The following is a 25,229-nucleotide window of genomic DNA, read 5'->3' as shown; positions in this document are numbered from 1 at the left end:
GAAAATATTGCTGTGATTAATGTCCAAGAATGTTTTGCTTATATTCTCTCATAGGAGCTTTATGGCATCATGTGTCATATATATAAGTTTTTAGGCTGTTTAGAGTTTATTTTTGTGTATGGTTCAAGGGAGAGTTCTAACTTCATTGATTTACATGTACCTATCGAGTTTTCCCAACACCATTTTGCTGAGGAGATTGTCTTTTCTCCACTGTATATTCTTAGTGCCTTTGTTGAAGATTAATTGACCGGAGGCATGTGGGTTTGTTTCTGGGCTCTCTGTTCGCTTTCATTGACCTATGTGTGTGTTTTCGTGCCAATACCAGGCTGTTTTGTACTTCAGCTTTTTAATTTTGTCTGAGGCCTGGGAGGATTATGCCTCCAACTTGATTCTTTTTCCTCAAAATTGCTTTAGCAATTCTGTGTCTTTCGTGGTTCCATATAAATTTTAGGATTATTTGTTTTAGCTCTGTGAAAAATATCACAAGTAATTTGATAGAGACCACATGAAATCTGTAGATGGCTTTGGGTAGTATGGCAGTTTTAACAACATTAATTCTTCCGTCCCAAGAACATGGGATATCTTTCCATTTCTTTGAATCACCTTCAGTTTTCCTTTTTCAGAGTTCCCAACATACAGGTCTTTCCCCTCCTTTGTTAGGTTTATTCCTAGGTTGTTGGGGGTTTTGTCCATTTGTTTTGATATGATTTTAAATGAGATTCTAATTTTTTAACTTCCTTTTCTGATACTTCATTGTTAGTGTAAAGAAATGCAACAGATTTCTGTCTGTTTATCTTGTATCCTGCTACCTCGCTGAATTCATTAATTAATGGTTTTTGTGTGGAGTCCTTAGGGTTTTCTATATAGAGTATCATGTCATCTGCATACACTGCCAGTTCTACCTCTTCTATTCCAGTTTGGATACCTTTTATTTCTCTTTCTTGTCTGATTTTTATAGTTAGGATTTCCAATGTTGAATAGGTGTGGTGAGAATGTTCCAAATTGTCTTGTTCCAGATTTTAGTGGGAAAGCTCTCAGTTTTTCACCATGGAATATTATGTTGGCTGTGGGTTTGTTGTAAAAGACTTTCATTACATTTGAGATACGTTCCCGCTATACCCACTTTGCTGAGAGTTTTCATCAAGAATAGACATTGAGTTTTATCACATGCTTTTTCTGCATCTGTTGAGATGATCACGTGGCGTTTGTCTTTTCTTTTGTTAATGTGGTGTATATTACATTGATTGATTTGCATATGTTGAATCATCCCGTAACCCTGGGATGCATCCACCTTGGTCATGGTGTATGATCCTTTATTGGTGGTGTTGCATTTGGTTTGCTAGTATTTTGTTGAGGATTTTTGCATCTGTATTCATCAAAGATACTGACTTGTAATTGTCTTTTTTTGTCAATTGTCTTTGTCTGGTTTGGTATCAGGGAGTTGGTGGCTTCCTAGAATGGCTTTGGGAGTGTTCCCTCTTCAGTGTTTTGGAGGAGTTTGAGAAGGATCAGTATAAGTTCTTTTTTTTGTATGTTTGGTAGAACTCCAGAGTGAAGTCATATGGTCCTGGACTTTTGTCTGCAGGGAGTTTTTTTTTAATTACAGATTCTGTTTCACTTCTAGTGATCAGTCTGTTCAAATTGTGTTTCTTCTTGATTCCGTTTTGACAGGCTCTGTGTTTCTGGAAACGCGCCCATTTCTGCTAGGTTGTGCAGTTTGTTGGTGTGTATTCATGCCAACAAAACGTCTGCATAGTATGTCCTAGGGTTTTTTTGTCTTTCTGCTATACTGGTTGATATTTCTCCTCCTTTGTTTCTTGTTTATTTGGGTCCTCTTTTTTTCTTTTTAGTGAGCCTGACTGAGCTTTGTTCTTTTTTTTTAAATGAGGATTGGATATATTTAGGTGAAATATATGTACCTTTTTTTATTGAAGTATAGTTGATTTACAATGTTGGATTAATGTCTGCTGTATGGCAAATTGATTCAGTTATACATGTATTTTTTTTCAGATTCTTTTCCATTATGGTTTATCACAGGATATTGAATAGAGTTCCCTGTGTTACACAGTAGGGCCTTGTTGTTTATCTGTCTCCTGTATGTAATGTGCCTCTGCTGACCCCAAATCCCAGTCCTTCTCTTCCCCAGCCTCTCCCCCCAACAGCCACAGTCTATTTATCTTTCATAGATAGGTTTATTTCTACATATTTTTTAATGATCTCAGTGGAGTAAAAATCTACAGGGAGAATTTAATTTGGGTCACTGAATTAATAAAAATGACTTTGGTGGAATGAAAGATTCAAGAAATTTTCAGGAAAATTAAGTGGAGCTGTTTTACCTTAACTTGTTTTCAGCAAAAACTATGACCATACTCAGTGACATTTACAATAGTTGCCTTTCCCTGAGGCCCTGTTTTTTTCTTCAGCTTTATATTTGAGATGAAAAGCAAATCACAAATGTTTATTATTAAATAAAATGGGTAAGTGCAGACAAATGGACTCCTAGCCAGACACCTTGCATTGGGTAACTGTTGGAGAAGGTATACGCAGTGAACATAAGTTCACTTTTAATAATTCAGTTTCTCTCAATTATTTCTCAGAGGACTCAGGCTTTAATTTTTATTCCACTACACAACAGTTTTTTGAAAGCAAATTAAATAATGTCACATATTGGAAAAAAGTAAACTATAAAATAGGTACTACTTAATTAAGCTCTATCCCTAAACATAAAAATGTAAGTTTTGGCTTTTATAGCATTAATATGTTTTTAAGTTATTAGAAGTTTTCACTCTGTAGCTTTACTCTGAAGCTGCCATAACCTTAGTATTTTATCCTTAGTATTTATCCTTAGAATTTTATCATCAGAAAACTGTAATTTTAAAAATGAAAATTGAGTGCATGAAAGGATGAAAATTTTATATTATCTTTTAATATTGTTATTTTATATTGTCTTTTTAAATTGTTAAATTCAAAATATTTTAGTATACTCATGATTGTATCCTTTGATATAAAATTCATACACTAATCAGAGTTGACATCAGCAACAAACATACAATAATGTTCAAGCAGTGACTGTTTCCAACCCACTCCAGTGTTCTTGCCTGCAGAATCCCAGGGACGGGGGAGCCTGGTGGGCTGCCGTCTGTGGGGTCGCACAGAGTCGGACACGACTGAAGCGACGCGGCAGCAGCAGCAGCAGTGAGTATTTCTGTAACTTCAGTCACGTTTTTCACATTCTCTAAGCAGAGTTCGGACGATGAAGACTGTTCAGCAAAGGGAAGGAACCGTCACATTGTCATCAACAAGGCGGAACTTGCTAACTCGATTGAGGTGTTGGAGAGCTTCAAGCTGGCCAGAGAGAGCTGGGAGCTGCTCTATTCCCTGGAATTCCTGGACAAGGGTAAGGCGGTCTTGTCCTGTTGGGATGTTTCAGTTTTTGTATGGAATCATCACACCAAAAAAGATTCGTTATTCTACTCGAAATGTCAAGTCACTAATGGCTAAGTAAATTGATTATGGTAGTTCACACATTTTAGGATCATTTTTGAGCAAGAAGTCCACAATCAGTTATAAATATTCAAATGACCATTTTCCTCTTAACTGCTACACTGGGTAATATAATCAGAGTCGAGGTGGAGTTGGAGGGAGAGTTTTCGGTCTTTTACAGTTTATATTGCTGGCCTTTTTCTTTGCTTGCTGGGTTTGTTCTGTGTGTTTCAGTTGTTCTGTCCCCCTGCGTTGTATCTGCCTCCAGCCACATGTACTAAGGTTACAGGAGATAGTGCTGTTCTGTCTGCATTAATTCCATTGCCTGAAAGTGAAAAGCTCAAATTCCAAAGACTGCAGGAAGCCTGTTTTGAGTATAGATGTAAATAAGAGGGAGTTTCTCTGTGTAACATGTACACCAGTGAGTGGTTCAACATTACTTAGAAATGACTAGCACTCGGCTAACCAGCGTATTTTTCTATACTTTGGGATCGAGGCAGTGACTTCCCTTTTGGCCAGTGGACATTGGTCCCCGGCCTGCGTCTGTCATGTGCCTCTACAGATGCTTTGTCTGATGTGTCGTCATGTTTTCTAGCAAACACCGCCTCACCCGATTTGTCCTTATCACATCTAGAGTTGTGAACAGGTTTGTGACTTTTGGAGGGGATTTTTTTTCTTGAGTTATAGGTTGGCTTTTAAATAAATGAGTGAAACTCTTAGTCTCATATGTTGATTGTTTTAACTAGATGAAAACAAAGTAGCTTAAAAGGTAAATGAAGTAATGTGTGAAAAGCACTTTGAACAGCTCTTAGCGCGTGATATGTGCTTAGTGAGTGTCAGCGCCTGATGAGAATATTTCTTATGTATTACTGGTAAGTATTCTTTCTCAGTTGGTAAAGAATCCATCTACCAATGCAGGAGATGCAGGAGACCCAGTTTGGATCCCTGGGTCGGGAAGATCCCCTGGAGAAGGGAATGGCTACGCACTCCCTTATTCTTGCCTGGAGAATCCCATGGACAGAGGAGCCTGGCAGGCTACAGTCCATGGGTCACAAAGAGTCGGACACGACTGAGTGACTGGCATTATCACTTTGATTCTGCCCTAACTTTACCATCTGATTAAAAGTACAGACCATTGTTTTAGGAATCAAAGTCTAAAGTTACATGCATGTTTTGATAATTTGTCTCTCTTGACTGTTGTTCTCTTGATGGGTATATCAGTTTTATTTCCTGCTTCCGTGTTACATATCTTTGATAAATTTGTTTTTGAATTTTTGCTCAGAATTTACAAGAATTTGTTTGGCGTGGAAGACGGATACTTGGCTCTGGCTGAGAATCTTCCTCAACGATATGATCATCTATCAGGTAATGTGGGTTTGTAAGTACCCGAGTCCAGACGAGACCGTGACTTCCTGAGAACATCTTCAGCGTGAAGGTGTGTGTCCCCGCCCGCTCTGAAGACAAGCGTTCTGTCTTCACCGGCGGGGGACTGTGCTCCTCTGTCATCTCAGAGCAGCTCCCAGTGACAGGCCTACATCTTCTCTGTCACGTGGGGTGTGTCCGGTCACACCCCTCTGTAGACGTCAGAGTTTACTTTTCAACGAAAGACGAGCCCTGCTCAGCCCCCTCTGCTCTGGCGGAGCCCTGCCGCCCGGCCCTGCTGTCCTTGAGCGGGACCTGCCCAGAGGAGACAAGAGGACTCAGGCCAGAGATAGAGAGGCTTCGGGCCTCCCTTGCGAAAATGGGCAGGTTCCTGCTTCCAGCCTTCATGGAGGAGAAATAGTCAAATATTTATAAAGAAAGAAAGAAAGTGAAGTTGCTTAGTCGTGTCCGACTCTTTGCGACCCCATGGACTATAGCCTACCAGGCTCCTCTATCCATGGGATTTTCTAGGCAAGGGTACTGGAGTGGGTTGCCATTTCCTTCTCCAATATATAAAGAAACGGCATATCCAAAATGTACTTTTATCAGAGAGCTTGTGTTATTTTATTTCCTCTCAAGAATTAAGACCAGAAAGAAAAATCTTGGTGTTTCTAAGGTACCTCCATACAGATCCTTCACTGGCTTTAACTAAGTGGGTTTGATACTGTTGCTAAGTCTCCTTTCCCTTCTTACTTGGTTCAGCAGAGGTCCCTGATTTGGAGTTGCTTGCTAGTGGCTCTGGAAGGTTTTTTTATTATTATTAATTTATTTTTTCTTATTCATTTATTTATTTTACTTTGTACTGATCTTAAAAGGATGTATGAAGATCGTTTGCGAAGATGCATATCATAAAAGAGTACTTTCTCAGGACAGTTTATGAAGGCATATAGAATATAAGAGCAAAAAGCAAGTTTTTTTCCTGATGGCCGTGTTTCTCCCTCCTTGCGGTTGTGACTTTCTCAGGGTCAATATAAGAAGGCCATCGCCAGCTTGCACCACTTGGCAGCTCTCCAGGGATCACTTCCTCAGCCACAGATCTCGGGGCAGGGCACCTTGGAGCATCAGAGGGCACTCATCCAGCTGGCCACCTGCCACTTCGCTCTGGGGGAGTACAGAGTGAGTCCTGGGTGCCCGGTGGGTGTGGGGACCCCCCTGGGTGCCCTCAGCGACCCTGGGGCTTCCTTTCTTTCCCAGAGTAGCTTTTTAATTCCATGCATATTTACTTGAAACTTGCTGTTTCTGCCTAGATTTTATTACCTGGTCTGCTGGTGAAAAAGCTTAGTGATTCTGTTTTATTTAATTTTCTACTTTCCATCGTGTACCTGAAGTCAGGAGATGGGTATTGAGGAATGGTGGCATTTGATTCTGAGTTCACTCCTTGCCCACCACTTAACTGGCCTATCTTCAGAGTTTTAAGTTTTTAACTTCCCAGCTGCCCACCTCTTGAAGCTGGAGCCTCATGACCCTGTGGCCATGGGTGGTTCTGGATGTGCCGGAATGCCAGCCCCTCAGCCCAGGTGGTTAGCTAGGGCTTGGGCAGCTGAGCCCCGGGGTCATCTGCTTCCCGCTCTGAGCAGCCTCACAAGTATTTTCTGGACATGCCAAGATAGGAAAAGGCTGGGAAACAGGGATTTAAGATTGCACTTCCTCGTCTGTAAAATGAAGGTAATAGGAAGGTTGTGCCTGACACACAGGAAGTGCTCCCTCAGCGACCCTGTCACTCCTGGAGTTTGATGGGTGGGCCGAGGGTAATGCCCTGCTCTCTGTGGGTCGAGACCACCTGCTCAGTGGGGCGCGGGGGCCGCCTCTCATCCGCTAGTGCATCATCTGTCCAGTTTCACCCCTGCTTTCTGAACCACACCCTTAGGTGACTCTCCAAAGCCAGTGCATAGTCCTCCCCGCACCTTTCTCTCCTCTCCTCTGAAAACCCTTTCTTCTCTTTTCTACGTGTAAAAACCCTCCCGGCTTTAAGGCTCACATCAGGATAACCGTCCAGCCTAAAACTTCTCCTGCTAGTTTATTACCCTGAGTGTGTTTCTACTTCATTTTAAATTATGCTCCTTTACCGTCTGTCCCATTTTGTCAATTTCTCTACGCAGTGAGCTAGTAAATGTCTTTAGGACAGGGGGTGTGCTTCTCCTGGATTCCACGCTGCTGCCAAACACTTTAGTAGTTCAGTTAATACTTGATTAGTTTTTAAGTTTTGTTCTTTCTTGTTTAACAACAGAGAGTGGGTCCATGTTCCCTGAAAGGTCTAGTGCGTGGGTTTAATCTTAGTTATTTTTCCGCGTTCACTATCAAGCAAACAGCAGTGACCATATGGGGTCCTGGGGCCACCAGTGCTCCCAGCCTGTGTGCCCAGGTGGCCTGCTGTGTGCTGCAGAGACTTTAGTTACGGAGATGTGGTTTCCGTCAGAAACTTACAGTTAGTTCCTTCTGGTCTCGTCTTCTCCAGATGACGTGTGAGAAGGTCCTTGATTTGATGTGCTACATGGTCCTCCCCATCCAGGACGGAGGCAAGTCCCAGGAGGAACCCTCCAAAATAAAGCCCAAGTTTAGAAAAGGTACAGTGGCAAATCCTATTTTTATTTTCTAGAAATAGCTTTAGGATCCACCGCTGGGAGTTTTTTTTTTTTACAGTTCTTGACAAGGTGACAGCGTGAGATCTGCAGAGCTTGGCAAGTTGTGTAAGAAGCAGAGTGCACGCCAGGCTTCTCTGGGCTCTGGGTTCACGAGCAGCCGTGTGTCTGTCCTCCGTCTGACGCTCTCTTCACTTCCTGAATGTGCTATCTTCAAAGAATATCAGAGAACTCCTTTTCCGATCTTTACCAATTCCAGGAAACTTTGTGATGATTAGCGGAGAAGGACTGCTCAGCGTATCTCAGGCTGCTTTGAGCTTCACTCCAAGTTGCTCATTTGTTGAAAAATTACATGAGTTGAGCTGTGACGCTTCACAGGAAAGGAAGAGGGCCCTCCTGTCCGGATCTCAGTTCCATCTTAGAGGTGGAAAAAGATGCGCCGTCAAACTCAAGCCCAGTAGAAAACAGGGAGTGATAAGGACCAGACCAGAAATTAATGAAATGGAAAAAAAAATGAAGAAAACAGAAGGAAACTAATAAAGCCAAAAGTTAATGAAATTGATGAGCCCCTAACAAGACTGATCAGAAAGACAGTGATTACAAATGACCAATATCAGGGATGGAAGAGGGAACATCACCCCGGATCCTGCTGAAATCAGGAGGACAGAAAGAGCATAGGTTGTGAATAATTTTATGCCAATAAATTCAGCAACTTAGATGAAATGGAAAAATCCCTTCAAAAACACGGCTTACCAAAATGGACACAAAATGAAGTAGAAAATCAGGATATTTTATATCTATCAAATTTGTCATCAAAAACTTTCCCACAAAGAAAATTCCAGGTCCAGCTGGCTTCACCGTGAATCCTGACAAGCATTTAGGAAGAAATGACTTCAATCCTGTACGTAGTTTTTGAGAAAATAGAGAAAGAGAAAACACTTACCCCTTCAGTTTTTAAGACCAGCGTAGCCCTGACAGCAAAACCAAACAAGAGCATCACAAGAGAAGAACACTAAAGGCCAGGGTCTGTCACGATCACAGATGCAAAATTCTTAACAAAATATGAGCAAATACAGCCACATATAAGACAGATAAGACATAACAGCTGAGTGAATGCAAAGGTGGTTTAACCCAGGAAAGCCAATCAGCACAGTTCACCACATTTTCAGATTAAAGGAGAAAAATCATAAGACTGTCCTAATAGACCCAGACAGAATTCAATTATGTCTGCATTTATCATTCATGATTAAAAACAAACAAGCAACATAGTAAACTAGAAATAGAAGGAAACTTCCCCAGCATCATTCTTAGCTATGAAATCCTGAGTGCTTTTCCCAAGACCAGCAGCAACGCAGAGGTGTCTGCCCCCAACACCTCAGTGCAGCATCCTGGGGATTCTCGCCAACACAATAGGCAAGAAAAGGGAAGGTGGGAAAGGAACCGTCTTTATCCACATGTTTGGCCATGTAGAAAAGCCTAAGGATTCTCTAGGTTGAATAACATCAAAACCCATAAACTACTTAGAGATAAATTCAATGAAATATTGCCCAAAACTACTTGGAAAGATTCTCCACCTACTATTAGTATAGGAAATTCAGGTTAAAACAATAAGCTGTCATTTTACATGAGGATGCGGAGAGTAAAAAGGGTGACTGTGTTGACCATCACGACGTGAAGAGCCACATCACCCATGTGCTTCTGGAAGGTGCATAGATTAATGCGGTCGGTTTGGAGACCAGCTTAGCAGACCAGGTCACACACCTCACTGCCTGGCTATGTGCCCCTTCTGGATGCAGACCTATCAGTGATTTCCAAACATGGGCCCTCACCTCCTGGTTCGTGGATTTTCAACTAGAAATTTTCTTTTTTAGTGAGATAGGCTGTAAATATATTATTAAAATGAATGTATTGCCAGTAAAATGGATAAAATTTATTTCACAAACCTTTTGTTTTAGGTATACAGTTGACCCTTGAACAATGCAGGAGTTAACCCAAGGGCTTTGACCCCCTTCTCCGCCCCCCACCCAGTAGTCAAAAATCCAGGTACTTTTCTCTCTCTGCCTCAGAACCTGGAATTGACCAGTGACTTACCCCCAGGGCAGGAAGCTGCAACAGTTTGGACAGAATCAGGGCTCAAACCCTAGTTCTTTTGATTGCACATGCTGTGATCTGTAATCCCGCAGTTAGTTCATTTAGAGATCTGTAAAGTAGTTCATTTAGAGATCTGTAAAGTGAAAATGCCGGTACTGTGTTTACTGGAAAATCCACATACAAGTGGTCCCATGCAGTTCAGACCTGTGCCAGTCCAGGGCCAGGGGCGTGAACATGCGTTAAGTCCGTGCGCACAGGATCCACACAAAAGCCGTGTCTCTGTTTCTCTCTGCTTCTTGCCCTTGGGGTAGAGAAGGATTTAGGATATAAGGAGCACACACCATAAAGGAACTAAGGTCTTGGTTTGAAAAACAGCCACTGCTTTTTCTACAAGTATACAAGCAAACATATATAAGAATATTTCAGCACTGTTCGTAATAGTGAAAAATGGGAAATCCCAGTGTTCGCTGGGAAAGAATGGATACATCACTGGTGGTCCATGTCACAACAGAACATTATGTAACATGGAAAACCAGCAAGCCAGAGTCACGGAGTCACGGGTGTCAGTACTCCAAACAGTCAGCGGAGGGATGCGCAGGCTGAGACGCCATTTATATGGCAGACGGGAAAGGGAAGCATGAGGAACGCTCCTCTGAGGTGTGTGGATACAGATTCCTGCGTGACAGGCACGCGGTGTGTGTAGGAGTGCTGAGCCCCTCATTCAGAATAGCACTTACCTCTGGGCTTCCCTCATAGCTCAGTAGGTAAAGGAGCCGCCTGCAATGCAGGAGACCCCGGTTCAATTCCTGGGTCGGGAAGATCCACTTGAGATGGGATAGGCTGCCCACTCCGGTATTCTTGGGCTTCCCTTGTGGCTCAGCTGATAAAGAATCCACCTGCAATGCGGGAGACCTGGGTTGGGAAGATCCCCTGTAGAAGGGAAAGGCTACCCACTCTGGTATGCTTGCCTGGAGAATTCCATGAACTGCATAGTCCGTGGGGTCGCAAAGAGTTGGACACGACTGAGTGCCTTTCACCTTCACTTTCTCTCCAGGGAAGGAGGCAGGGATCAGAAGAGGCTCACAGAAGGTGAACTGAAATTTGTGATGCTGTGTATGAAAATCTAAAAATTAAACCCAGTGTCAACATTTTATAAAACTTGAGTTATAAAGCACACTGGTGTTTGTGATAATGTCTTGTCATTTTCTATATATTTCAAAGATTTCATAATAAAAGGTATTTAAGCAATTTGAGAAATTTAGATTGAGACATGAAATCCAGAGACTATTCAAAAACCAATTTCATGTTCACTAAATGTAATTGTGGCTTAACTGTGTTTGAGACCATGTGACTGCTGCTTACCCTTTTTGTTTTAAGGAAAGCACTTTAAACATTTGCCCCTCTAAGGTCTCTTCTTTTCCTGTTGTGGACTTTCTTAGGTTCGGATCTGAAGCTTCTGCCTTGTACCAGCAAGGCCATCATGCCCTACTGCCTGCACTTGATGTTGGCTTGTTTTAAGGTAAGCTTCATGTTCATCATGCTGCTATGACTGTTCAGTCACTCAGTCGTGTCTGACTCTTTGAGACGCCAGGGACTGCAGTAGCCAGGGCCCTTTGTCCTCCACTGCCTCCCAGAGTTTGCTCAGACTTACGCCATTGAGTCGGTGATGCCATCCAACCATCTCATCCTCTCTGCCCCTTCTCCTTTTGCCCTCAGTCTTTCCCAGCATCAGGGTCTTTTCCAATCAGTAGAATCTTTGCATCAGGTGGCCAAAGTATTGGAGCTTCAGCATCAGTCCCTTCCAGTGAATATTCATAGTTGATTTATAGGATTGATTGCTGTGATCTCCTTGCAGTTCAGGAGACTCTCAAGAGTCTTCTCCAGCACCACAGTCCGAAAGCATCAATTCTTCAGCGCTCAGTTTTTTTTATGGTCCAACTCATATCCATACATGACTGCTAGAAAAGCCACAGCTTTGACTCTGCAGACCTTAGATGGCAAAGAGATGTCTCTGCTTTTTAATACACTATGTAGGTTTGTCATAGCTTTTCTTCTAAGGAGCAAGCACCTTTTAATTTCATGACTGCAGTTACCATCCGCAGTGATTTTGAAGCCCAAGAAAATAAAGTCTGTCACTGCTCCCACTGTTTCATGATTAGCATGAAAGGAATGTAATTCAGAGGATTGTTCTGATGGTCTGGAGTGATTCAAGTTGACATCCTTGAGCACACGTCAGTCTTTCGACAGCATGTTGGTATAGCGAGGGAAGCAGTGGGAGGAATAAACAAATATTTATTAAATGTCAGCTGCACTAGGCAAAGAAGATAGGAGATAACCTCCGTCCTTGAGACACAATATTACCTATTACTGCAGGTACCAGTGGGGCAGACACGCATGTAGCCTTGCCTGTCGTGATGTCCAGTGTTTTGTGAATTAGCCTGCAAGTCAGGTTGTACTCGCTGCAGTAGACGGGAGCACAGGTGCTCTTGGGCTCAGAGAGGGCTGTGAGTTTATCATCCTAGAGTGAGGGCACCGGGATGACCGTGTGCAGAGGTCCCGGGAGCTGGGGCGTCTCAGGACGGTTGACGGAACGCAGGGCTGGGGCAGTTGGGGGCGGACAGGCTGAACCGCCCCACGGTGGCTTCTGAGTGGACGTCTCCGCCTCAGGGTGCTAATTCCCAGCCCTCACTCTTGATCTGGACCCCGGGCGGCAGAACCACCTTGGAGGGTTGCTGATCCCGACCAGGAGGCCCTGTGACCATTTCTCACTTCACGTTCCTGCCTCCTCCCCGCCTGCCCCGTCCTCGGGTGTCCTCAGACCTTCTCTCCAAGGGCGCCTCTGGCCCGCCCTCCACCCCCCACCCAGCCCCTTAAGAGAAGCCCCCGATCCTTGCCTCTGGTGCTCAGCTTCCTCCCGCCTCACCCCACGTTTAGAGCCTCGGTCCCCGCCTGCGTGACCCCCTTCCTCCCGCCTCACCCCACCGGGTGCTGGGGGGCCAGGTCCCCTGGCTGGGCCCCTCCCCACCATTTGCCACGTGGACCTGTTCTCCGCTGTCCCTCCCCACGCGGGCGACCTCCTGCGGCAGCGTCTGGGGGCAGTGTGTCTGGGGGGTCTCGGTCACCCCGTGACCCCCACCGCCGTGTCCGCAGCTGAGAGCCTTCACGGACAGCCGGGATGACATGGCGCTGGGCCACGTCATCGTCCTGCTGCAGCACGAGTGGCCGCGAGGGGAGACGCTCTTCCTGAAAGCCGTCAGTAAGATCTGCCAGCAAGGGAACTTCCAGTACGAGAACTTCTTCAATTACGTCACAAGTATCCTTTCCCCTGTCTGAGCAGAAGCAGCTCTTTTTTTTTTTTTTCTAAAGGATAAATGCATGGGACAAAAATTTCTCTCCCTTTGGGGGAGAAATAGTGGTGTCAGTGATGTGGGGGAGCAAGGAGCCGTGATCTGAGATGGGATCATGGCTGTCGGTCTTGTGAAAGGAGAGACCTCAGAGAGGGGTGGGGAATGTCGACAGCCCCAGTCCATTTTCCACCTGCAGCGGCTTCTTGGGAAGGTACCCGGGATGCCTGAAGGGCCCCGCGGTGGTGGATGGGCCGCGGGACCTAGTCGTTCCTTGGCCTCCATCCGGGGAGGGGCCCCGGGGTCCGCGGTCACAGCAGCCGGTGTGCTGAGCACCCACCAGGGATGCTGCCCCACCAGCACCTGCTTTCATGACGGGGAGCATGGGACGTGGTACTGCTGATCACGGAGAAGCCACCTTAGAATCCAAGGTCTGGTGTTCACACTCGCTTCTCTTACACACTAGTTTTCATTTGCGAGGAGTCTGACATTCCTCTCCAGGTGCCTAGAGCAGTGTTCCTTAACCTTTGGGTAGAGGTAGAGGGTGGGAATAACACCCCTACCACCCCCTTTTTTTTTTTTCCACTTCTTATCAAGAAAGCAAAAGGTGTTGCTTTTACGACCATAGAGACTGTTTAACCATCGATATGAAAACCGTACATCTCTTTGGGAGGGAGTTTGGTTGGCGTAGGGATTGTTGGTTTGGACTCAGGCGGGCCCGGGTTGCTGGTGGGAGGGCTGTGGGCCAGTTCCCCAGGCGCTGCGAGTCCGTGTCGGCCTCCGAGAGAGCAGGGCTCCTGGCTCTCACACGCGGTTTCCTGACTCTGGCCTCAGATATTGACATGCTGGAGGAGTTCGCCTACCTGAGAACTCAGGAAGGGGGGAAGATCCATCTGGAACTGCTGCCCAATCAAGGAATGCTGATCAAGTAAGCACAGCACCCCCCGCCCCCGTCTCCCGCTCTGTGAATGTGTTGGAAACGTTTGTAAATTTCTGTAGCTTTCAGACATTCAGTAGGAAGGAATCCAGACCTAGTCTGTTTTTAAGAAGGTTTGACTCCAGGAATCCTTTTGAACTTGTCATTCCCTTAACAACATTTCTGATGGAAGCGTGTTTAAATTGGGGTAGTTCTGTCACTTTTGATACTTTTTTCACCAGATGAAAGTCTCATTCTCGGTATCTTTTTCCTTTCTAATACGTACAGACTATAATTAGGATCTGAATATACAGATCCTATAATTTCTGATTAGAACACTTTTCATTAAGAAAAGCCATGCTTCACCACAGTTGTGCTGGACTAGGAAAAAAACTGCAGACTTGGTTTACACACTGCACTTGGGTTTCAGTGGTGATTCAGGCCCTCCCCAGTGAGTCGCCCAGCTCATATCAGGTGCCTCCCCTCCCAACCTCTGCAGAGAGGCTGGGGCTTGGTCTGGGCGAGCCCCCCTACACCTGGATGAAGTCAGTGACCATTTATGATTTTTAAATAGCTCACGACCCCCGCTTCTGCCCTCCAGTCCTCATCGCGGTGTAGACAGTGCATCCTCTTTGCTGTAGACAGCCATGCCTGGTGTGACGTGCGGTCCCCCCCCTGCGTCCTGCACAGTCCGTGTGTGCAAGTCAGGGTCACCGTCTCTGCAGGAGACTCGGCAGACCCGAGCGGCTGAGGCTCGGACCACCTCCTTTTCCTCCCTCGTGAGAGGGATGAGTTTTCAGTTGAAAGCAGGAATTTGCATCTTGTTCCATCCATGGAGGGTGTTAGAAATGTCAGGAGAGGGAAGTGAGAGGCGTTCCTTCTGGATTCCCTAAACCTCAGGGTTGGGCTCAGCCCACATGGCGTTCTGTCAGGAGTGGGAAGCTGGGAGCCGGTGAGGGGGCTTGTCCTTCATCTTGCAGATGTTGCTAAATATTCTGAAGATTTAACAGGCAGACACAAGACCTCTACACATTAGCTGGCTTAGGCAAGTGTGCCAGACATGCTTATCTTCCTGCTCTGTTAGCTTCCCTCGAATGTGGGGAAGATAACTGCCTGGTTCAAAATATTCTTAACGGTGTTTGAGAACAAAGATGGCTTTTTGACACGGGAACCCCTGGTAACCCATTTTGTGTTGTGACTGCCCCGTTTTGAGGCTAGATTCACAAACATAACTTTGAATAACTTTTCCTTTAATTCCCATGAACACACACCATACAAACTGTCATAATGCAGGGACAGCCTCAGTCCGATCAACTCCATTTAGTTAAGGTTAAGCCTCAGTTTAACAATCCTCCCACCGCTAAGCTGATGCTCAGCTGTGGAAGGTGAGAGACGGGGCTGTCAGACAATCAAGGCTGACCCTTCCTTCTTCGGCCAGTTTTACTGAGCTGCTGAAGACAGGGGGACATGCAGACCAGCTCTCGGACAGGGTGAAGACCCGGGCCGTTGGACAGCCAGCGTGACTGACTGTGGGGTGTTCAGGGCGAGGCAGAGACAGCAGGCATTTCTAGGCTTTTGAGGATTAATCGTGCCCCCCGCCCACGGTTAGTATAACCCTTAGCCTCTTCTGACACCCTACGCCCTGCAGGAGACCGCTCAGCTTCCTAGGAAACCTGCTCTTCCGTCAGTCTGGAAGCAGGCCTGGGGGCTCCTGCGTAGTGAGCTGACTGTGTGAGTCTCAGAGTTCGCTTGAACCTGCCTGTCAAATTTCTGATGAGAAAGTCCCGCAGAGAAGCGGGCCGCCTGAGCCAGTTGAGGTACAGTTAGGATCTTGAGTAAAACTTTCCCATTCCTTTTCCTTTTGGTTCGCAAACAAATTGTCCGCAGCCATCACAGATCTCTCGGGGGGCCCCACAGCTGAGTGCAGAGATGCGGGGAGCAGAGGCCAGCCCCTCCTGCCCCAGGCCTGGGTGAGGCCGCCCATCCGTCCTGGTGTGGGGCGAGTGCCGGGGCGCCGGGGCCTGACGGCAGGAGGGACCAGCTCGGGTCTGCGCTCCACAGGTTGCCCTCTCGTATCTGAAGGAGAGAACCGCTTCCCCGCGGATGCTGGCTGTGCCTTGGAGGCGCTCGGCTGAGCGACCCAGACACTCCGTCCCCCGGGTGCCCTGAGCTAGGCTCAGGCCGGTGCTATCAGAGGTGGCCCCTGGCTAACGTGTTATTGTCACAGTGCCCTGCGAAGCCGCGGCCCAGACTCACACTGTCCCCCCTCCTGTTCCTTTCCTCGCTACTTTGTGAACTTTAAACTCAGCCTCTACCAAATACATGGCCGTCCCGTCAGTCTTCTTGGAAGGGCCTCTTCCATATGGGGCTTCAGTCCCATCAGAGCTGGTTCAGAAGAGCCTCCAGGTTGCTCTGTGGGCCTGGCGTGGTCATGAGGGGCGCACAGGGGCTGCGTCTGAGCCCTGCCCCTCCGTGGCCGTCCCGGGGCACCACACCAGCCCCTTCCCCAGCACCCCCTTTATACCAGATCTCAGCGGGCTGAGCCGGGGCCTGGGCCGTGCAGCCGGGGGGCCCCGTCCTCCCCAAGCCGCTGCGCGGGGCCCGGGGCTGCCGGCCATGTGCAGGCGGCCCCCGTCTCATGCGTTTTCTCTGGAGTATTGTTTTTTAAGTGCAGGCTGAGTCGGTGTGGGTGTTTGAATGCCGCTGTTTGCTGTTTTTTAAAGGCCTTCTAGCCCTCCCATGGGGTTACTGCAGCAGGAATTCTTCCCTGTGCTTCAGCCCAGCATACAGACTGCCGACAGGTACCGCGCGGACACGCCTGCTCATAGTGTGCTGTTTGTGGACATGTCTTACCGCCCATGGTTTTCAGCTCTCCGTTCCTCGGTGCCCTTTTTTCATGCTTTATTTAATTTTTTAATTTGTTCCGCATTCCTTGGCAAGCCATCTGGTTGTAATATTGTTAACATTTCTTATTTTTTTCCATAAGTTGCCAGTGTTTTTGTGTTCAATTTAAAAATCATTATGGATCTGGAAATAAGTGAACATTATATGAAAGTGTGTCAGATTAAGTGCATATCAGATCAGGCACTGAACTACGGTTCTCTTTTCATAAAACATAAGGCATTTGGTGATAAACGTTTAAGGATAGTGAAACTCAGAAGTACATTTTTATTCTGGGATTTCCAAATTAGTGCCCAGGGTTGAAGTTTCAGCGTCAATGGGCTTTCTTTAGCAGAATTATTTTCCTGACACTGGCCTCACCTTTCTGAATTGAAAATAACTGGTAGGCAGGACACCACATTTATTAACTTGTTTATCCTGGTCTTAAACCACAAAAGCTAATTCCTTCTCTTCTTCACCCCAACTTACCAGAGCAATAGAAGCTGTGATAAATGTAACTGAGTTGTACTGCTCTTCATGTATGGAATCAGTCTGGCCTTGGGCCCACGCCCAGCGGGACACGGCGTTTTGTGATTACTGGCCTGCAGGGGAGCCTTTGGTTGGAGGCACCCAGGCCCTTCACTCAGAGTCTGCAAACACCAGTCTTTCACTGGGTCAGAGGGCAGGCTCTCATTTGGGGCTGCAGGCTGGGTCCCCCAAGAGCCGTATCTCGGCAGCACAGAGGGGCTGCTTGTGCCTCAGTGGGGCTCACTGACCCTGTGTCCTCCCTGCCGAGGTCAGCAGCCGGACCCGGCCAGAAGTGTCCACAGAGACCCGAGTTTGGTCCATGGCCGTGCTGGTGAACGCTGTGTAGTTGTGTAAACTGCCCACTCTTCTCACCAAGCCTGGGTTTTTCCCCCCTTCTGTTACATTGCAACTTTTCACTTCTGTTGTTCTTACTTTATATGATTCAGGTTTTAAAAACAGAAACATTTTAAGAGTGGTCTCAAACCTTTTAATTTTGGCCAGTAACCTCAAAGTCTAGTTTTAAATCCCTGTGCCTGTCTGAGGGGAGTCAGGCAGAGGGCTGGGCACGGAGATGCCTCGTGTTGGTCTGACTCCACCCCGTCACCGAGCGGTGGTTACAGTGCCTTTCCTCTGACTCGAGCCCATTGAACTTTGCTGGGTGTTTCTTTTCTTTCCTTCATGTTGGTGTCCGGGGTTCCCTCTGTGACCCCCCCTTCTCTGAAGCACACCCTCCAGGGCTCCCTGAGCGACCCAGCTGTGCTCCCCCGACCGAGGGCTCCCAGGCCCCCCTAGACCTCGAGGAGGCTCTCCTTCAGCAACTCCGCTCCCCCGTGTCCGTGCCAGACCCTCACCTGAGGACCCCCGCTGTGCCCGCTTCCCGCACGCAGGCCTGGCATCGCGGGGAGCAGAGTTGTGTTGGTGACCCAGGCTGTGCGGGGACCCCAACTGCAGCCCCGCTCGCTCAGGCGATCCGCCCCCCCCAAGGCCAGCCTGGCTGGGCCCGAGCACCGTGTGGCCTGAGCAGTGAGCCCCACGTCACCGAACCGTGTGTGGCTCACGGGGGAGCCCAGCGTCAGAGCTGCAGGGGCCAGAGCCATGCCCCGAGTGGGGAAGGGACGCTCCAGTTCTGAGTCTTTCCGAGAAACGTGGGCAGGTGGGGCTGTTTGGTCAGGGCGTTCTTCTTTCCGAAGCTCTCCGCTGGGTTTGAGGCAGGCTGTTCTCCTGCCCTGGGACCGCGGACCCGCGCGGCTGTGCTAACCACCCGTCCGTTTGTCTCCCTGTCGCTGCCCCGCCAGGCACCACACAGTCACCCGGGGCATCACCAAGGGCGTGAAGGAGGACTTCCGCCTGGCCATGGAGCGCCAGGTGTCCCGCTGCGGCGAGAGCCTGATGCTGGTGCTGCACAGGTTCTGCGTCAACGAGAAGATCCTGCTGCTCCAGACCCTGGCCTGAGCGCCCTGCCACCGGGGCAGCTGGGGGCCGCCAGGGCCAGGGCTCGGGGGACGGAGCGCCACTGGATGCGCTTCAGGAGAAGGGGCTTCCGGGTTCGGACTCCTCGGTCACTTAGAAGTCGTTCCCAAGAGTCTGAGAAGCTATTTCTATTTTTGTCATTTTTTGGGGTAATTTTTGTAAATCAAAAGAACTTGTTTTGTAAATAAATTGCAGTTTTTTTTGTTTTGTTTTTACTTTTTAATTCTTCTAAGTGTCCGAACGAGAGTGTCCTTTATTTAGAAAGACATTTCTTTCCAGGATCTCAAGATTTTCTTTTGCATAATTGGTTTAGGCTTTGGTGAATAGTAGGTATCAACACCTAGACCTTTTCCTTCAGCAAGTTTTACTACCGAAAACCTTCTTGCCAGAATGAATGAGTGAACTTCCACTGAAGGCTGCCCAGAGGCCCAGGAAGGGTGTGGAGGACGCCTCCCCGGCCCTGCAGCCCCCAGGCCGCTGGTGCCCGGAGCCAGAGGGCCTGTCCACCAGCCCAGCTCCAACCGGGCAGAGTTCCTGCCTCTGCCTCAGGCGGGTCATGGGAGCAGGCACGGGCCTGTCCCCGGGTGGCTGTAAAGATGGAGAGGGATGTGCTGGGGACCAGGGCTCCCATCTCTAAGCCCAGCACGGGTGTCAGGTTGCTTTCTGTCACTGTTCCTGAAAGGTCTCAGGTAAGCATCTCATGAACAGTTGGTTCTCGGGAGCCTGAAGAGTGAAAGCGCTAAGAAGTTCAGTCACTGCTGGTGAAGCAGGTCCATTGGCCGGACGTGCAGCAAGCCAGACGCTGAGGTGCAGCGGTTTGCAGCCACGTGAGGAGGCAGGAGAACAAGTCTCGGAGCCGCCCACCGAGGGGTGAGGGACACGTGTAGTGTGAGCAGGGTGGCTGCAGACATGGGGACAGATGAGGTGATGGCGCTTCTGTACGGGGGCACCTGGGCTCCTGCCTCGGCACACTGATACCGGAGGCCCCGAATGTGATTGAGGGTGGAGGCTTCTGATGGCAGAAGGCCGTTCACAGGAACCCCACACGGCCCCACCTCCAGGGTTGGGGTCCCAACCAGGCTTAGCCACCTTGTGCCGGGCAGGGGCTGACTCCAGGCTCCCAGGCTGCAAGAGGCCAGGAGGCTGTACATTTAAAGAGGAACAGAAAGCATACCCAAACTGAGCCTGTTGAGTGAAAACAGGCCGCAGGTGGAGCAGTTTGAACCTGTTCTCTTCACTGGAGTCCTGTGAGAGAAGCTCAGGAACTGTCAGTCACCGGTTCTGGTCAACCGTCTGGAGCATGGCTTCATTACTTTGCATAAGAAGTTTATATAAAGGGGCTTCCCTGGTGGCCTAGTAGTTAAGAATTCACCTTGTAATTCTAGGGGACACAGGTTCAAGCCCTGGTTGGGGAATTAAGATCCCGCATGCCACAGGATAACTAAGCCTACTCACTGCATGAGCCCGACTAAGACCTAACACAGCCAAATAAATAAATGTTTTTAAAAATATTTTTTAAAAATGACCATACGGCTCAAGACAATCTACAGATTCCATGCAATCCCTATCAAATTACCAATGGCACTTTTCCACAAAACTAGAACAAAAGCTTTAAAAACTTGCATGGAAACACACAAGACCCCACCCAAATAAGCCAAAGCAATCGTAAGAAACAAACACGGAGCTGGAGCAATCAGGCGCCCTGACGAGGCTACAGCACAAAGCTCCAGGCGTCACGACAGGACGGTGCTGGCCAAGAAACACACAGCTCCATGGTGCAGTTACAGCGCCCGGAAATAAGCCCGTGCACCTGTGGTTAATCTATGACCAAGGAGGCAAGAACGTGAAATGGGAAAAAGGCAGTCTCTTCAATAAGTGGTGCTGGGACAACTGGACTGCTACGTGTAAAAGAACAAAATCAGAACATTCTTCACATCATATACAAAGATCAACTCAAAATAGATTAAAGACCTAAATGTAAGACCAGATACTATGAAACTCTCAGAGGGAAATATAGGCAGAACATTCTTTGACATAAATCATAGCAATATCTTTTTGGATCTATATCCTAGAGCAAAAACAAATGAGACCTAATTAAATTTAAAACCTTTTGCACAGAAAGGAAACCATAGACAGGACAAAAAGATAACCCAGAGAACACATTTGCAAATGATAACAATGGACAGTCTTCAAAATATAGAGACACCTCACACAACTTAATATCAAATCAAATAACCCAGTCAAAAACTGGGCAGAAGACTTAAATACATTTCTCTGAAGATGACCGGTGGCCAAGAAGCACATGGGGAAGATGCTTGATAACACACATTATTAGGGAAACGCATATCAAAACTACAATGAGGTATCACCTCATTGTATGGCCTCATTGTATGTATCACCTCAGTCAGAATGGCCATCATCAAAAAGTCTACATATAAATGCTGGAGAGGGTGAGGAGAAAAAGGAACCCTCCTCCCTGTTGGTAGGAATGTAAATTGGTGCAGCCACGTGTGGAGGCTCCTTAGAAAACTAAAAATAGAGCTACCATATGACCCAGCAATCCCCACGGAGCAACTAAGCCCGTGTGCCATCACCACTGAGTCTGTGCTCCAGGGCCCGGGAGTCGCAGCAAGAGGAGCATCACAGTGAGCAGCCAAGAGCAGACCCGACTCTCTGCAGCTAGAGAAAAGCCTAGCAAAAAAGAAAACAGAGGCAGTGAAGACCCAGCACAGCCGAAACCAAACAATAAGTTTTTTAAAAATCATCCTGTTGTTTTTACCGTCGTGTGTGTTCCCCCTAGCAACTGTCACAGCAAACACTCTGGGCACTTTGCAGATTCACAGTCCCTTCCTCAGATCAGTGTTTGAGGCCGCACACATCAAAACAAGACTTTCCAACACCCACGTGTGTGGGCACCAGATAAAAAGGGACCAATCATCCCCCCCCCCCTTTTTTTAATTCAGCAGTGCCTGGGGTTTGTTAAACTGACGTGAGCTGTCTCCTAGGCAGGCAGGATTTGGTGCCACTTTGCAGGGCTTCCCAGGGGGCGCTAGTGGTAAAGAACCTGCCTGCCGAGGCAGAAGGACATAGAGACGTGGGCGGGTTCGATCCCTGGGCCGGGAAGATCCCCTGGAGGAGGAAATGGCAACCCACTCCAGCACTCTTGCCTGGAGAATCCCATGGACAGAGGAGCCTGGCGGGCTACCAGTCCACGGGGTCGCAGAGTCAGACACGACTGAAGCGACTTGGCCGCACACACCACTTAACGAGCCAAACAACGTATGGACTCTAATCAGATAGAAGAACATTTCTTATTATCAAAGTGGAAAGGCGTGACCACTGACAAGATAAAGCGCAACAATGAACAGCCATGAAAGGTGGGGAAAACAGAAAAAGAACTGACCTCTGTAGAGAAAGTCCTGGAGATCAGGACAGAATCCCAGTGGCCCTTAGACGGTAACAGACACTGTGGGAAGCCATGTACTCGGCCCCGAGGGAAGGAGGCCAGCTGTCCTGACAGATGTGCTCGGGCTGGATGCTGCCAAGGAGAGCCGGGGGGAGGCTGGCTGCTTCTGCATGTCTGCACATCCGCAATTAAATCAGGCGTTATGGAGTCAGAGGCATCTTATGACACGATGCAAACATGTAGCATATTTAATCAACTTTGAATTTGGAAATGCATTTAGCCTGGAGAAAAACCATGTTTGGGAATTAATGCCCAAGAAAAACTGATTATCAGGAGAAAAATGTTGGCTCGCCTCATCCGTGAAAACAGGTTACACACACAACTGAAGACCAACGCTGGCAGTGCGTTTTCCCGCCGAATTTCAAACTCTAAACAAAAGTTATGTTTAAAGCCTGAACTGCATAGTTCCAGGGTTGTGGCTCTACTGCTTAGGATTTTTTTTAAAGCTCTACCCCTGGATTTTTACAATTGACGGAAACCTCTTCTGAAAGGCAGTTTGAGATGCTGAGAAAATTTCTCAAAGTCCGTTTGTCACCCCTGTTTATTTGAGACAATATTAAAGGAAAAATAAAAGCTAGTATTTTGACTTTTATTTAAACTGATACTGGGTGACACAAACTCGATTACTGTGCGTTCATGAAAGAGGCCTTTTATGGGCCAGAGTGAAGGGAGGCCAAGTATAAGAGCAGCAACTTACCAGCTTCATTATAAAGAGGAATTAAGAGTATACGTGTGCAAACGAAGACACAATATTAGCTTACGACAGCCCCGCTGTAGAACAGCACGTTTTGCTTTGTTACTCAAGGATTCCACCCGACTTCCTCCAAAGATGACCCCGTGACAAGTGTTTTCTGCAGCCAGCGCCGCCCGGGGGCGTCCCCACCCCTCCCCAGGGAGATGCCAGCTGTCCCCGCTCAGCCCGGGCCCAGGCAGGCCAAGCTCCCTGTCACGGCTGGTCCTGCACAGTCTGGGGGCGGTTTTCCAGCCAATAACGTTACGGGGCACCGAGGGGACACCTGCTCCCTCCCGCATGGAGGGGCTGAGTGTGTGCGGCCGTCCTGATGGTGATGGGTGGCATCTGGCCCTCGAGGTTGAACTGGCGCCCGCTCGCCCCAGGACTACTTCCGGGTGATGCTCTCCTGCTAACCCAGCTGGAGCTGGAGTTCCTGCTCTTTCAAGCTCAAGACACCCTAACTGGCGTTCTCCCCAGTGGGGTGCACTGCCTCTGTAGGGGCCCTGCTCAGCCACACCTGCTGAGATTCGGGGGGACACAGCTGTGACCACCCACAAAGGTGCCCTGCCAGAGAGGGGCTTCCTCAGAGATGACTGCCCCTCACCCCTGTGCACACACATGGGCACTGCAGGTATACGCTAAATTTTATCAGCACTTAAGAACACACCCACCACCGCTGCTTTGCCTCCACGAAGGTTGATTTGGCGCCTGCTCCACATGGGCACTGGGCACTGCGTCTGCACTTGAAGAACATGCAGACGGGCGAGGCCTCACCCTCTGCGAGCTCACGGTCCAGCGCAGGAGGCCGGTCTGGTACCCAGATGGCTGTCTGCAGGGCAGACAGCGATAAATGCTGCAAGGTTGACCCGTCACGTATTAGAGGGCCCAGAGGAAAAACAATATTACTTCGGGACAAGAAAAAGAGATGAGAGAAGGAGCCCTAGAGGCAGGGGGCGAATGTGACAGCTCAGATGTCAACAGGAGAGAATGAAGAGGAAAACAGCAGAACAGGACAACTAGTCACCTTCAGGGGACAGACGCCCGGCTCCCTGAGGAGGTGGCAAGTGGGGCTGGAAGCAGGAAGTGGATCCGAGGGCCGGGAGAAGCCAGGAAGGTCCTCTGGCCTCAGCCAGGGATGGTTCTGCCTGCCCACAACGCTGTTCCAGCTCCAGGGGATTAGTTCTTATGAGGAGACTTGATCTGAGAGCTCCCCCCATGACTCAGTCCACCCACCAATGCGGGACGGGTCCAATCCCCGGGTCGGGAAGCCCCCTGGAGGAGGAAATGGCAACCCACTCCAGGATTCTTGCCTGGAGAATCCCATGGACAGAGGAGCCTGATGGGCTACAGTCCATGGGGTCGCAGAGAGTCAGACACGACTGAGCAGCTAGGCACAGCAACACTGCTTTATGAAGTATAATCCTTTTTTTCTCAACTGCAGAAAGGCTTTTATTTGTTGGAAAATTAAAGCAATCACAACTCTATGAACTAACTGATCAGGCCTGTGAAAAAAGAATGGAAGTCAACTCTGCAAACAGGTCATCTAAGTGCCTCAGTTTCTGAATTTCCACCGCCCAAGGCTGACAGTTGGCTACACCCCAGAGGGTAACCGGAACCTGGTTCTGATACTGGGGGAGCAGATTCGGTAATCAGGATTGAGGGGCAGCCCTGGGTTTACAAGGAGCGGGGCACACTTCATAATGGCAGTTTCCCACCTACACTGCTCACGTTTTCCTTCGGACAAGTCGTCCACGTCCTCCCAGTACAGCCCACTCCACCATGCTGCCTGGGCCTCCCCAAAGTGAGATGCAGCACAGCCTGCGGCAGCGGACAGTGACTTTGCAGGGGGACCCAGGGAGGAGGCCAGGTCAGAAACGATTCCAAGAGTCTGGGCAAGGGTGGCAGGCAGTGACCGTGAGAACGAGGACTTCCGGGTGGGAGCCGGAGACAGAACTGAGAACACTCTGCAACAACTGAACGCGGGAAAGGGGTGGACAAGAGGGCGGGCGGGTGAAGCCGAGAGACGGAGGGTCGGCTGTGTGCAGAGCTGGGACAGGCCGAGCTGGAAAGTTCAGCGGAAGACGAGGGGGTGGGGGGCGCCCAGAGGCTGGCGGTCATGCAGGTGGAGGCATCCTTGGGCAGGTACAAGTTGGGATGTGAGCTGGGGCTGAGACGGTAGCTGGGAAACACGTCCTCCACGCAGGGCGACAGCAGACGCCAGGGGACAGGCGGAGGTGAGCCCACCTCATCACGCAAGGAAGCTTCACAGCACAACCTCTCTGCCGCAGAAGGCCTGGGCACAGGACACTGCATCACG

At 48.5% G+C, this 25,229-nt stretch overlaps 1 protein-coding gene and 1 long non-coding RNA gene across 4 annotated transcripts in view; one reads left to right on the top strand and one right to left on the bottom strand.

Moving 5' to 3' along the window:
- INTS10 (integrator complex subunit 10) overlaps positions 1-18,924 on the top strand; it is a 29,857-nt gene extending 10,933 nt beyond the window's left edge. The window contains exons 10-18 of one of the 3 annotated variants that reach the window (XM_061134639.1): positions 3,244-3,397; positions 4,766-4,848; positions 5,869-6,021; positions 7,361-7,469; positions 11,015-11,094; positions 12,726-12,888; positions 13,754-13,847; positions 16,559-16,636; positions 18,539-18,924. In XM_061134639.1, coding sequence (XP_060990622.1) covers positions 3,244-3,397; positions 4,766-4,848; positions 5,869-6,021; positions 7,361-7,469; positions 11,015-11,094; positions 12,726-12,888; positions 13,754-13,847; positions 16,559-16,636; positions 18,539-18,695 — 1,071 coding nt within the window. In that variant the 3' untranslated portion in view covers positions 18,696-18,924. The other 2 variants (XM_061134638.1, XM_061134637.1) reach the window with 2 other exon arrangements.
- Positions 9,210-12,746, bottom strand: LOC133050467 (uncharacterized). The gene is made up of 3 exons (XR_009691626.1): positions 11,227-12,746; positions 10,313-10,471; positions 9,210-9,876 (listed from the first exon to the last, which is right to left on the bottom strand). It is a non-coding gene; the product is annotated as an uncharacterized LOC133050467 (long non-coding RNA).
- Positions 18,925-25,229: the final 6,305 nt, after the last annotated feature.

Source organism: Dama dama, chromosome 32 (genome assembly GCF_033118175.1).
Source record: "Dama dama isolate Ldn47 chromosome 32, ASM3311817v1, whole genome shotgun sequence".
Lineage (NCBI taxonomy): Eukaryota > Metazoa > Chordata > Mammalia > Artiodactyla > Cervidae > Dama > Dama dama.
Note: the sequence above shows the minus strand (reverse complement) of the source record. Positions and strands in the feature narration are given on the sequence as shown.